The following is a 14,159-nucleotide window of genomic DNA, read 5'->3' as shown; positions in this document are numbered from 1 at the left end:
GTTGGATTTAGCAATTGAGTTTATAGTCTTTATGAATTTGCGTTTGCTGTCCTCATTAGTGCATATAACTCTACAAAATCTTGGTGCTGTTGTCCCATCGCTGTTTTTATATTCTGGTCCATCTCTGGAGACAGCAATTATTTCATTTGGGGAGATGGTTGATGAATTATAATTTCCAATGATGTTGTGAATCTTATTGATATCTGGTTCATTTGTGTTTTCAAGTCCAAATAATATTGCATTATTTATTTTTTGTCCTCTCCATTGCATCTCTGATTAGTTGATTAGTAGTTGTTTGTTGATTGGGTTGTGTTGTATTAATTTGATGTCTAGGTTGAGTTGTAAGTTGTATATTTTGTGGTGATAGATGAGTTTGGAAGAGATTTAGATCATTAGAGTTTTCATTTTTTAGTGTTGAAATTTGTTTTATCAAATCTGTGAAACTTTGTTCAATAACTGATAGAATTTTTTTCTAAGTTTTGTTCAATATTTTGAATTCTTTTTTCTAGGTTTTGTTCAATATTATGAATTCTTTTTTCTAGGTTTTGTTCAATAGCTTGTAATCTTTTATCTATGTTTTGTTCAATAGTTGTAAATCTTGATTCTAAGATTTTATCAGCGTTGATTTTCTGGCTGGCATAATGATGATCTTTCTTATTCCTTTGTTTTATTTTATTTTTATTTTATTTTATTTTATTTATTTATTATTATTTTATTTTAGTAATGATTAAGTGTCTGTCACTTAATCAATTATCTTTGATTTTATATCTGTCTCTTTAACTTTAAATGGTAGTCAATTTGGCAGTTGCTATGGTAATAGGGAGTTACTATGGTAACAGTGAGATTTGGCGGGAAATTTAAAATGGTGAGATAGGGTGGTTGGAGAAGCTTCTTTACAGGTGGCTGTAATGGCGGAGATTCAAAAGTCAGTAGAGGCCGGAGACTGGAGTCTCCTAGGAACTCACCAGTAGTCCTGCAGCAGTCCTGCCGATTGGGGGATAGGTTGATTAGGGTTGTTGTAAATGTTGCTGGGCTTTTATCTCCTTGGTGGGAAATTTAAAGTTTGTAGCAATGTGGGAGGGCGATGATGGAGGGCGGTGATGGCAGCGGTGCGACTCACGGTATCGGCAGCGGCAGCGGCAGTCCCGGGTCTGGTGGGGTGGCTTTAGTGGTTTCGGGTGTCTCCAGCCGCCTTTAATGCGGTAGCGGTGGTCTCGGGTCTGGCGGCGGCTCTGGCGGCACAAGCGGTAGCGGCAATCCCGGGCTGGCGGCAGCTCTGGCGGCGGCCCGTGGCGCCACGGGCTGGCGGCGGCCCGCGGTGGCTCCGCGGCACCAGTGGCAGCTGGCAGCAGCAGTCTTGGGGCTGGCGGCGGCCCGTGGCGCCACGGGCTGGCGGCAGCGGCAGTCTCAGGGCTGGCAGCGGCTCAGGGCTGGCGGCGGTAGCGGGCGGCGTGGCTGCGGCGTGGCTGCGGCAGTCCAGGCTCCGGCGGTCTCCGACTCTTCGCCCACCGCCTCAGTCCTCAGCAGCCTCGGAGAACCTCGCAGCCTCAATCCACGGCAGCCTGGAAAAACCTTCGGCTCTGGAGTATCGCCAGCAAGGAATCTTCGGGGAAACTGCTCTCCTAAGAGCTCAAAAGAGCCCTTTTACAGAGAGCATTTCTCCGGTGCAACCTTCCTGGTCGCCATCTTCCGGAAGAAAAAAAAAAAAAAAAAAAAAAAAATGTTCTCTATAACTCTAATCTTGTGAAGTAGGTTGGACTGAGAGAAAGCAACTGGCCCAATGAAGGGAAGCTGGATCACCCCCATTTTCACTAGTTTTAAATTCAGAGCACCCAACTGTTCTATATGTCTTCTTGGCATCCATCCTTTGTGATGTTTTGCTTCTTGTATTGAATACTCCAAGACTATATTATTATTCTTATTTATTAAATTTATATTGCCGCTTATTTGCCCATGGCGACTCAAGGCAGCTTATAGAATATAAAGACCACATTTAAAAACAATAAAGACTAATTAAAAATCAAATAAATTAATGTAATAAAATCACCCCCACCACCCCACCACCTCCCGCCCCAGCGACAGCCAATTACACGAGCCATTTAATGGGCTCCATCCCACTCTGGGTTCCCCAGGCCGGCTGGCAGAACCAGGTCTTCAGTTCCTTCCAGAAGAGAATTAGAATGGGGGCCGTTCTAATCTCTGAGGGAATGATGTCCAGAGAGAGGGAGCCACCACGGAGAAGGCCCTTCTTCTGGGTCCCATCAGGTGTATCTCCCTCGGGGATGGGACCCACAGCATTCCCTGCCTCCCCACTCTAATGGGTCAGGTAGATGTGACCGACCCATTATATAAATTTATACTGTATATACACAGTATATACATTTATCAGTTTTAAATTTGGAAGAAAATCAGCTACACAGATTGCAATATTAATTTCAATGCATAACTGAAGGACCAGGTATTGCTTTAGATACTTTGTGGACATTTATATCTCCCTCTTAATAAAAACCAAGTTATTCTGGGTTTTTCTTTTATTCATCCTTGTAATAGAGAAAGCTTTGGCAGAAATACTGTCCAATGTTGCTTCAACAAGCAACAGAGCCGTGGTGGCACAGTGGCTAGGATGCAGTTTGATCCTGACCAGCTCAAGGTTGACTCAGTCTTCCATCCTTCCGAAGTTCGTAAAACGAGGACCCAGAGGGGGCAATATGCTGACTCCGTAAACCTCTTAGAGAGAGCTTAAAACACTTTGAAGCAATATATAAGTCTAAGTGCTATTGCTAAGCATTAAATGAATAAACCATTTCCAAAGATATAGAGACTTAATACCAGCAGTTTCTTTGATGCTCAGTGCCATTTATAAGAGGTAGTCTTTAGATGGAATTAAAGGTACAAAAATACTTTGTCGACAAAGTTAAAGTAAAAGATGCATGCAAACCTCACTTTCTCATAGGGGATTTGTAAGAGTTCCAGTACCACCGCATGAGCCCCCATGTTTCGGAGCAATCTCTGCTGCTGTTTCCTGCTTTTCCTGACCAAGATACTCTCCTGGACACAAAGCTTGCTAAGGCGAAGCAAAATCTGCAAATAAATATTCCTTTTAGAAACGGATTTTTCTCCCCAGACAAGGCAGAAGAAAAACTCTTTCTTCAACAGAATAAAGAATGATACAAAACAAAGAGTTTGGTTTCAAGAGCAAAACAAGAAAATGAACTGTTTTTAAATGAGGCAGCAATTTTGTTAGGATTGTGGCTACCACAACTCAAGAGCAAAGTTGGACCCTCATTTTAGTTTTTATATTCAAGGAAAACAAGCTTCTGTCTCTTCATATTTCACTTAACAAACATGCAGCAAAACATTCATCCAAATCACAGGATTTTCATGTGGATAAATCAATATTTCCAGGGGCTGACACTGTATCTGACATTGCTCTAAACCAGGGGTCTCCAACCTTGGCAACTTTAAGCCTGGCGGACTTCAACTCTCAGAATTCACCAGCCAGCAAAGCTTGGGGATTCTGGGGATTCTGGGAGTTGAAGTCCGCCAGACTTAAAATTGCCAAGGTTGGAGACCCCTGCTCTAAACAATATCAGGTCTACAGGATACAATCTGGGTCGGTCATTGGGACCAGTGGTTTTGTCTTCCAAGCTTTTGGACATGAACTGGAGCCCTTCTTCAGGGAACTTCTCTCTAGCAGAGTGTATTCAGTCTACTTTTCATAAATTGGAGAAGCAGAAAGATTGTCAAAAATGCTTAATTTGTCTAATTAATCTAGGTTTTTTCTGCCTGAAATGAGGAAAGGGAAGAGAGAGGCAAAAAAGAATCCTGTCCATATGCCTACACGTATTTTTATAGGTAGAAATTATATAGCAAGTCTGCATTTTTATCCTTTCACCCCCAGCCCCAAACAAACATGGGAGTACATATTGGAATTAAATTAAAGCTATTTGTCCAATTGAAATGCAAATTAAGATATACAGATCAAACATATTATCAACACTTCATTTGCCTAATTTATCACATCTTGAGCTTGTTAAAATCTAGTTATACCGAGTTATGATCTTTAAGATTGTTAACAAATATTTATCCCTGTTACTGAACATTTAGCCATTCCTTAGGAACCTAAACTCTTTAAGCAGCTGCCTTTTTATCTTCCTTAAGTCAAAGAATATTTTACATTCAAACAAAAACAGAATTACCCTGTTACACATTTAAAATTCTTCAGCGGATACATAAAAAAGAAAAGAGTACAGAAGAAATGGACATTTGGGAATGGAAGAATCTTACCTCTTTTACTACCCTATAATTATAGCTACTAGTGCTTTCCGGTTTAGAGGATTTGCTGCGACCTTCCTAGAATACAAACAAGATCAATACATTAAATTGCTTTTTAAAATCCTGGAGTTCATGAATACACACTTTGAACATTTTTTTTCTTACCAGAACTCTCCAATATTTTACTATTGCAGCAGGTTTTGCCTAAATGAAGGCATTGAGAAAAGGCAGGTGGAAGTTTTAATAAAATCTTAAATATTTATAAAGATACTTTTCTTCATGTAAGATCGATTCCTAGACTTACCATTTTATCTCTTTGGGATTTTAGCATCCCTCGTCGATTCGCACTTTTTTCTATGCGCTACACTGTACATGAACTCTTGCGCCTGCGAGGTGCCCCCGCCTCGCAGGAATGGCCCATATCGCTACCAAGGGCCGGCCTCAATGACGGGTCTTGGGACCCACAGAGGTGGCATGCGAGAAGAAAGAGCCTTTGGGGGTTTTTAGACAGGGCAATTTTAAGGGGTGGGAGGGTAGGCGGGTGATGGGGTAGCCCGTCGGGAGGAAACCAGTTCCAGCGCATGCTCGTGGCGACTGTCAAATGGGTTCGGAGGTTATGGGGGAGTGTGTTCCTTTGTGTGAGGTGAGTCTATTTGCACGGTAAGTGGAGGGGCAGATATGGCGGAAGGGGATCGACGATGTAAGGGTCACGCGTTCGATGTATGCAGGCGATCGCGCCCCGATCCCCTGACTTCACCCGCTTCCGGATGGTCAAGACTCTCAGAGCCTGGGCCTTCGTCTGATGTTATGCAACGCACGGTCCGTGGCCAATAAGGCCCCCCTAATATATGATCTGATTCAGGGGGGTGCCACGGATATTATAGGCGTTACGGAGACCTGGTTGGGTACTGAAGGGGGCGTGCCCCTGGTCGAGATGTGCCCACCGGGTTTCCGTGCATTCCATCAGCCGAGGGCCCAGGGTAGGGGTGGAGGGGTGGCGGTTGTTATTAAAGAGAGTCTAGAGCCGAGGGAGACCACTGTACCTCAGATTGCCGGGTGTGAATCCCTCTTTGTGAGGTGGGGTCGTAGATGTCAGTTGGGCTTGCTGGTCGCGTACCTGGCTCCTTGCTGCGTGACAGCTGCCCTGCCCGAGCTTCTAGAGGTGCTTGCCGGGGTGGCAGTCGAGACCTCCAGACTTTTAGTCATGGGGGACTTTAATCTGCCATCTGCTGGCTCGTCATCGACGGTAGCTCGGGAGTTCTTGGCTTCCATGACGGCCTTGGACCTGACTCAAGTAGTGGATGGCCCCACTCACATCGGGGGAGGCACACTGGACCTGATTTTTGTCTCTGGTCAGTGGTTAAGTGATCTGGTATTTATGGATATAGTCATTGAACCTTTGTCATATACAGATCACTCTCACCTTCGCCTGGACTTTCTGACGCTACCCAACACCGCAGGGAGACGGAACCATTACGTTGGTACCGTCCCAGGCGCCTAATGGACCCAGAGAGGTTTCAGACGGAGCTTGGGCCACTTCCTGAGGGTCTGGCTCACGGCACGGCAGAGGAACTAGCTGCAGCCTGGGAACGGGCTGCGGCTGGGGCCTTAGACCGTGTCGTGCCTTTGCGGCCTCTGACCCGGCGCAGATCCCAACCGGCTCCTTGGTTCTCCGAGGAGCTGAGGGGGATGAAACGCCGGAGAAGACGCCTAGAGAGTTCCTGGGGGTCCAGCCGGTCCGGGGCTGATCGGGCACTAGTTAGATCCTATACTAGGACCTACCTAGTGGCACTGAGGGAAGCGAGGCGCTACGCCTCCTCCTCATTGCGCCGGCAGATACCCGCCCAGCTGCCCTGTTTCGGGTGACCCGCTCCCTCCTTCACCAGGGGGAGCGGGATGACCCGTTGCAGGGACGTGCTGAGGAGTTTAACGGTTATCTATACGATAAAATCGTTCAGCTTAAGGACGGTCTGGACCAAAATTGTGGCGATTCGGATGGGGCGTCCGAGGGCGGTCTTGGTGATGTTGTCTGGGATGAGTTTGACCCTGTGACTCCCGAGGACATGGACAGGTTGCTGGGTAGACTGAATGCCACCACGTGTTTATTGGACCCGTGCCCTCCTGGCTGGTGCTGGCCACTCAGGAGGTGACACGAGGCTGGCTCCAGGGGATTACGAGTGCTTCCTTGTTGGAGGAGTCTTTCCGGCCGCCTTGAAAGAGGCGGTGGTGAGGCCCTCCTCAAGAAGCCTTCCTGACCCGCTGTTTTAGGTAATTACCGTCCGGTCTCCAACCTTCGCTTCGCGGCGAAGGTTGTAGAGAGTATGGTGGCATATCAGTTTCCCCTGCACCTGGAGGAAACTGTCTATCTAGACCCGTTCCAGTCCGGTTTCCGGCCGGTTACAGCACTGAGACGGCTTTGGTCGCGTTGGTGGATGATCTCTGGAGGGCCAGGATAGGGGTTGTTCCTCTGCCCTGGTCCTATTAGACCTCTCAGCGGCTTTCGATACCATCGACCATGGTATCCTGCTGCGCCGGTTGGGGGATTGGGAGTGGGAGGCACCGCTTATCGGTGGTTCTCCTCCTATCTCTCCGACCGTCGCAGACGGTGTTGACGGGGCAGAGGTCACCGCGCGCCTCACTTGTGGGGTGCCGCGGGGTCGATCCTCTCGCCTTCTGTTCAACATCTATATGAAGCCGCTGGGTGAGATCATCAGTGGTTTCGTGTGAGGTACCAGCTGTACGCTGATGACACTCAGCTGTACTTTTCCACACCGGCCACCCCAATGAAGCTATCAAGTGCTGTCCCGTGTTTGGAAGCCGACGGGTCTGGATGGGGAGCAACAGGCTCAAGCTCAATCCTCCAAGACAGAGTGGCTGTGGATGCCGGCATCCCGCACAGTCAGCTGAGTCCACGGCTGACTGTCGGGAGCGAGTCATTGGCCCCGATGGAGAGGGTGCGCAATTTGGGCGTTCTCCTGGATGAACGGCTGTCTTTTGATGAACACCTGACGGCCGCCTCCAGGAGAGCTTTCCACCAGGTTCGCTTGCGCGCCAGTTGCGCCTTTCTAGACCGGGATGCCCTATGCACGGTCACCACGCCTTGTGACGCCTCGCCTGGATTACTGCAATGCTCTCTACATGGGGCTCCCTTGAGGGGCATCCGAGGCTACAGTTAGTCCAGAATGCAGCTGCGCTGGTGATAGAGGAGCCTCGGGCCCCGAATGACACCTATCCTGCGCAGGCTGCACTGGCTGCCTGTGGCTTCCGGTGCGCTCAAGGTTTTGGTGAACGCCTTTAAAGCGCCCATGGCATAGGGCCGGGCTATTTACGGGACCGCCTGCTGCTACCGAATACCTCTCACCGACCTGCGCCTCACAGAGAGGGACTCTCAGGGTGCCGTCGGCGCGACAGTGTCGCCTGGCGACGCCCAGGAAGGGCCTTCTCTGTGGGGCTCCGCCTCTGGAATGACCTCCCCAGGACTTCGTCAACTTCCGGACCTCCGAACCTTTCGCCGCGAGCTTAAAACTTACCTATTTATTTGCGCTGGCCTGGGTTAGTTTTTTAAATTTATGGGTTTTTAAATGGGTTTTAGTTTTAAATTTTAATTATGGCCAATTTTAATAAGTTTTTTAAGTGTATTTTAAATTGTATTTATATATTGTCTATTTTACTTGGCTGTGAACCGCCCTGAGTCCTTCGGGAGAAGGGCGGTATACAAATTTAATAAATAAATAAATAAAATAAATATCATTAAGTATCTAGAAATAGTTATTGAAGGCATGTAGCCCAATATTCTTACCTTTCTGTCAACCTTACAGTAATATTATAGCAATGTTTCAATTACCACTTAGGTTTTAGTACTGTATGTTTAATGCTATTATTACAGACTAAAGATTGAGACATGCTGACATTGCACACATACATGTCTAAGCCAATATTTTCTCACCATGCCACTAAACATTTTTCTTTCAGTTTATGGCACATAACCAAGGATGAATTTGCTGAATTAATTTGCATATGGATTTAAATGAAGCAATAATGTTAATATGACAGGAGATATTCCAATTTTAGAGTAAAAAATCTAGTAAAAAAGAAATATCAGTACTTTATTAACTCTATAACATGAAGATGTAGTTTTTTTACTCTTTACATTAACATATTATTGGAAAGTTGACTGTTCATATTTATGCCAAAATACCATATTTTTTGAAGTATAAGACGCACCTTAGTTTTTGGGGAAGAAAATAAGAAAACAGCTGATTGGCAGGTGGATCAGCCTCCCGGAATACCCCAATCAGCTGTTCCCAGAGGAGAATTTTAGCAACAGGTTCCTTGGTTGTAAGCTCGGTGCCTTGCTTTTTAACTTTTTTTTCTGCCTCTGAAACTTCTGAAACTCAGTTTCAGAAAAAACTTTTTTTTCTGCCTCTGAAAGCCTCCAAAACAGCTTCAGAAAAAAAATCTCTGAAGCTCTGTTTGGAGGCTTCTTTTCTGAACCTCTGGGTGGGGGCTTTTTTCAGCCTCTGAAACCTCCATTTGAGAAGCTGGGCGGGGCTACATTCGGAGTATAAGACATACCCAGATTTTCACTCTCTTTTTTGGGGAAAAATGGTATGTCTTATACTCCGAAAAATATGGTACTTTATTTTTTAAAACTAAAAGAATTTTGTATTTATGAGCTGTAGATTTTAATAAAAAATAAATGGCACAATTTCTCAGCCTTACTTCATGGTGTGTCTAAGTTAGACCATTTTAGCACTTGGTCAAGAAGCTCTCTCTCGCTCTCTGTATGTGTGTGTGTGTGTGTGTGTGTGTGTGTGTGTGCGGATTTGGTCTTTCCAAGAGTTGTTCAGCTACAGTTCTCAGCATTAAGATGTGTTTTGGTCACTTAACTTTGCCAAATGACAGAGTATTCAGAGAAAAGAACTTTTGAGTTTACGCTTTAGACCTAACACAAAGCAATAGGTAAAACTCCTAGACTATGGGTATTATTGGGAAAGGTTTTAGAAGTTCTTAAAACTAGTTAAATGTTATGTACAACTTAAAAAAGAGCTACTATAATAATTGCATACTATAGATTGAAGTGAAGAGTTAGAATATGAGTGGCACTTGGTTATGAAATGTGGGCAAGCAAAGAACAAAGCACAGAGGACTCCACAGTTCAACCCTGAGCTACACACGTTCTCTTCTATTGGTTGGAATATCAGTGGGATGAATTTTAAAAGATGTTTAATCAGTATGGCGTGATTTTAAGATGTGGTTAAATCTACAAAATACTATATTTGTTTCATTGGACATCCCAGGGTGATGAATAATAAGAATCGATTTCAGGTTCTGAATGCTGGAAATACAAAATTACTGTAGGTACACCTCATTTTAGGATTGTTTCATGTTGCACATTTTGGTTTAATAATCATTAGGTTGTTAATAAGGGAAATCAGATTAAGACACAAGTATGAATCTTAATCATATTCAGCAGATTTAGACTCTAACAAACTGGGATAAGGGATAACCTTACTGTATAAGGTTTGGACCATAAAAATATTTCTTAGGAAGAAGACAATGGGAAGATATTAAATGGGATGAGATTGAATGTAATAAACAAAAAATTAATGGTACAGAACAATCAATTCTAGACTTTGCAGAACATATAATTATTATGTATATACACACATATTTGCAAGTCAAACATTACGTCTCTGAATAGTTATGCTTCAGATTTAAATCCAAGATTATAAAAATGCCGCTCTTATATAATACAAGTGATCTTAGGTTCCCTTCCTTTTTCTACCGTTATGTAGTTATACAGTTGTTTCTGCAATGAGAATCCAAGAAAAGAAAAGAGAACAGGAGGCTGTTCCCAGAATCTATTTCAGAAGTGAAAAAAAACTACTACTCGAGTTACTGGTTGAAATAAAAAGTGTTCACAAGAACATTTGCAAAAGAAGAAGAGAACTGGGGGACCTCTGGCTAAAAAATGGGCTTTAGTAATCAAACTTGATGGGACTGGAGGACAGAAATAGTTTGGCTCAGTATTTCAAAGATAATATGTTTGAAAACATAACACTAATCTGTCAATACATTTTACACAGCAAGAAGGAGAATACTTATTTCATTAAAATAATAGTAAAAATGTATTTTATCTATTTATTTGATTTTTGGAAAAACTACATTATACAGTACCAGAAGATCCATTCAACTACATCTAGATTATATAGAAACTAGGGCTCTCAAACATACAATACTGACTGTTTTATACTGATTCTTAATATTTTTATAGTTATCGAACTTAGGCTGTGACTAACATTCCAAGTCGGGAGGGGGGCGCATTGCAGCTCCTAGGCAGCATTGATAAAAGTTCTTTTCTTACCTCCTTTTTCTTGTGTTCATTTTCTCCTGTTGTTACATCTGCAGCTTCATCAGGCCCCTGTCCTTTGTATACCCAGAGTTCCGATTTTTCAACAATGGACCTCAGCTGATCCAAATCTTGCTTTATCTGCTTGTAATTGTCAACATCTTGGCTGGTAACAAGCAGTTGAACCTTACATGAATTGAAATTGGTTAGTTGCAATATGCACTTGCTCTACATATTTCAAAGCCAATAGAGAACATCATACAGCTGCATTTACCTGTTTAAAAGCCTGGAGGACTTCTTGCCTCTGACTAAAGTGTCTGAACAGTAGTTGAAGTGCCCCAGATACTAGTGGAGGATAGTCATGCATTGTTAAATGGAGCAAAACTCTCAGGAAAGTTCTGCCGCCATGATCATCCAAATCTAGGGGTGTATTCTCTTCACTGAAAACACAAAATATAGCAACATTAAAATGAAAGTAAGAACTCTTACTTTTTAAGTAAGCTTAAGGACAACCCAGTTTCCCTGACTGTACTTCATCTGGAGAAAAAGAGCACTAAAAATGCTCTTAAAACTGGATATAAAGTCAAATATTTAATCACCAGTGGAAAATGAATGACAGCTTCTTCATTAGCAACTTTCTCAACTTTGCATACTTCTAGAATATGTTTTAACAAAGTAATTATAAAATGATTAATTATGTTTCTAGCTTTTTGGTCTGCTGTTTATGCTTCGATATCTACTCTACATACTTCCAAAACTCTCATGTTTGTAACTTTCAATTGTGTTTTCAAAGGAAGGTAATGTAAGGTAGTGTAGTGTAGTGTAAGGTAAGGTAAGGTAAGGTAAGGTAGAAGGTAAGGCTTGTATGTAACTAAGCGGATTCTCAAATAATTGGTTTATTTGAGCGATTTGAATGCTCAAATAAACGTTTTGGCCAGGTAGATACATCTGTACTTTTGAGAACATATTCATATTCCATTCTCGGGAAACGGTTGCCAAGATGGTACGCTCAATCAGAAAAGAGTCCTGGAGGGTAACAAAAGAGATGCCCATGGGCACACCAGTAATGTACTATGAACCCCCAAAATTTATCCTTTAAAACTATGAACATTAGGTTTCCAGAAACTGTTTTACATATAGTTGAGAACAAAAGAATACAAATTGCCATAGTTTACTTTCCTGCCTCCAAATATCCCTTCTGCTTGTTCTTCAATATTTTCAAAGTCAAGAGCACCTGTAAAGGAAAACAAATAATGTGGTCTATGCCGAGTTCAGAACAATAAAACAATAATTCAAATCAAGCCACCACTTTTTCCCCCCTTTCTGTAGAATAAAATAAGTGAGTTGTAAGAACCTACACTTAACAAGAAAGGCAGTTTTCTCTGCTTCAAAACTGAAAAAGAATTATATAAATTAAGCTAGTGAGGGAATGTAAACAGTTTGCACAGATATTGCTTAATGGAACAGTTTATACTAAGACAGGGAGGTAGTAGCAGATGATGCTCTATTTTTTAAAAGAATATTTTAAAACAAACTCTTGTCATTTTCCCTGTTCAGCAGAAGATGAATAAGTAACTTGTACATTACCCATCTGTGCTTTTTTCCCCCTAATACTATGCATTCATGAATTCGTATGTGAAAAGATACTGGCTTATGAATATATACAAAATATAGAAACAGTAGATGTATCAGTAACTTGAAGATCTCAACTTGAAGATCTAACTTGAAGCAAGTGCGTAAGTCAAAATATATTGATTACAACATTTAAACACCTTCCCCAAGAAGGCTTCTTCCAGATATATGGGACTGCAACTCTCAATGCCAGTCCAAAGATATAAGGAATCTTAATTTAATCCACACGTACATCTTTTGCAACATACAATATGGTAGCCAATTGCCGTAACATCTACTTTGCTTAGAAAGTGGAATGTTGCTTTATTTTATTCTGAGCTGCTGTAGTTACTAATTGCCACAAGAAATAACCTACAAAATATTGCTATTTATACTGACTAAAATCAATACCGTGTTTCCCTGAAAATAAGACCCTGTCTTATATTTTTTTTGAACCCTGAAATAAGCGCTTGGCCTTACTGCCATGCGCTCAAAAGCCCGATTGGGCTTATTATCAGGGGATGTCTTATTTTAGGGGAAACAGGGTATTACAGAACATTTTTAGTGTGTTAGACTGGAAAAGAATGTGCTAAACTTGTCCAAGGCAAAATAAAAATATTTTCATAAAAAAAGTCAGTGGGAAAAAAGTTGAAACTGTCCAAACGTATTTCAAATGTTAATGCAAAACATCAATATGAAAATGGCTCTATTTAAGCTTTTGTGACACAAAATGCAGCACCAATAGCCTTAAAACCATCTCATAAATCTTAAAAACAATGGGACAATACTTTCGGTACTGCCTCTTTTTAATGAGTGAGGGGAATCTCTTTGGAAGGGATCCATCATCCATAAGAGAGAAAACAGCATTTCCCAAACTGAAACTTTTTTTTGCTCGCACTCTGTAATACAATAATATTCAAATTACTAACCTGGTACATTTGGCATTTCTTGATTATTGCTCCCTGAAGGTGAATCAGATGTCTGTGCGTTGCTTTCATCAAATTCTCGTTTAAATATACACAGAAGGCATGAGATTCGGTAATCCAATCTCACATTCAAAATAAACTGGTGGTTCCAACATTTGAACAAAAATGAAAACAACATTAATAATACAATTTTATCCAGGTTGTATTCCAAGAGACCAATGAGCTTAAACATTTGATGGATCTTAGGTGTCAGCTTTGGATGCCATATTAGGCCGGAAGCTTCCGTGCTGCCACTTTCTCATGTGTGGGGAAGTAGGAGATGGGGGGGGATTTAGTAGAGGGGTTGTCTTTAGACATAATAGCATTTTTCCTGTCGGTAAGGTCAGGCCGATCCTGCATCTGGAGAAGGAGTGGTCAGAGTGCTGTTTCGAGATGGGACGGTTGGCGATTGGAGCATGTGATCAACTGTGGAGTCAGGGGATGGTTTTGGGGTTTTTTGATTGTCTGAGGGAAAACCTGGACCTCTTAGATTTGGGTTTTTCAGATGTGCCGGTTTACCTATCCTAGTAAATAGAACTTTGAAAAGATACTTGCTTCGGAGTTTTACTTGGGGTGGGTTTTTTTTCTGGAATGCTGACATTAGGTTTGACACATTTCAAGTATCCGTGAACCTTAGCCAGAAAGCACATGATATAAACAGAAACAACAAATAAATTTTTGAAGTATATTAAGTAACTGAGGTTATTTTCTATACTTAAAATCAACTGACATATGAAGAAATTTAATTTGAATCAATAGTGATTTGAGAGGGGAACAACAGAAGCAAAGCTTCATGCAGTTCTGAGACCTCTAAAGATAATCAAAAAACTGTAAATCTGAAGGTTGCCTTCTTTTTTAAGGTTGAGAAGGAGCAGTAGAAGCAGAGCTGACATTGCTAGGGGACAGAGTTAAATGCACCATCAGCTTAGAGCAGTTGCATTCCCACAAGGGCTCCA

General features: G+C 42.3%; 1 protein-coding gene across 1 annotated transcript in view; it reads right to left on the bottom strand.

Annotated features, from left to right (window-relative positions):
* Positions 1–14,159, bottom strand: part of ITPR1 (inositol 1,4,5-trisphosphate receptor type 1) — a 309,457-nt gene that overhangs the window by 139,132 nt on the left and 156,166 nt on the right. Inside the window, exons 23-28 of the mRNA XM_058168445.1 lie at positions 13,168–13,303; positions 11,810–11,861; positions 10,902–11,070; positions 10,643–10,813; positions 4,288–4,353; positions 2,944–3,081 (exon numbers count right to left, since the gene is read on the bottom strand). Coding sequence (XP_058024428.1) covers positions 2,944–3,081; positions 4,288–4,353; positions 10,643–10,813; positions 10,902–11,070; positions 11,810–11,861; positions 13,168–13,303 — 732 coding nt within the window. The remainder of the gene's footprint in view (positions 1–2,943; positions 3,082–4,287; positions 4,354–10,642; positions 10,814–10,901; positions 11,071–11,809; positions 11,862–13,167; positions 13,304–14,159) is intronic.

This window comes from Ahaetulla prasina, chromosome 2 (assembly GCF_028640845.1).
Source record: "Ahaetulla prasina isolate Xishuangbanna chromosome 2, ASM2864084v1, whole genome shotgun sequence".
NCBI lineage: Eukaryota > Metazoa > Chordata > Lepidosauria > Squamata > Colubridae > Ahaetulla > Ahaetulla prasina.
Note: the sequence above shows the minus strand (reverse complement) of the source record. Positions and strands in the feature narration are given on the sequence as shown.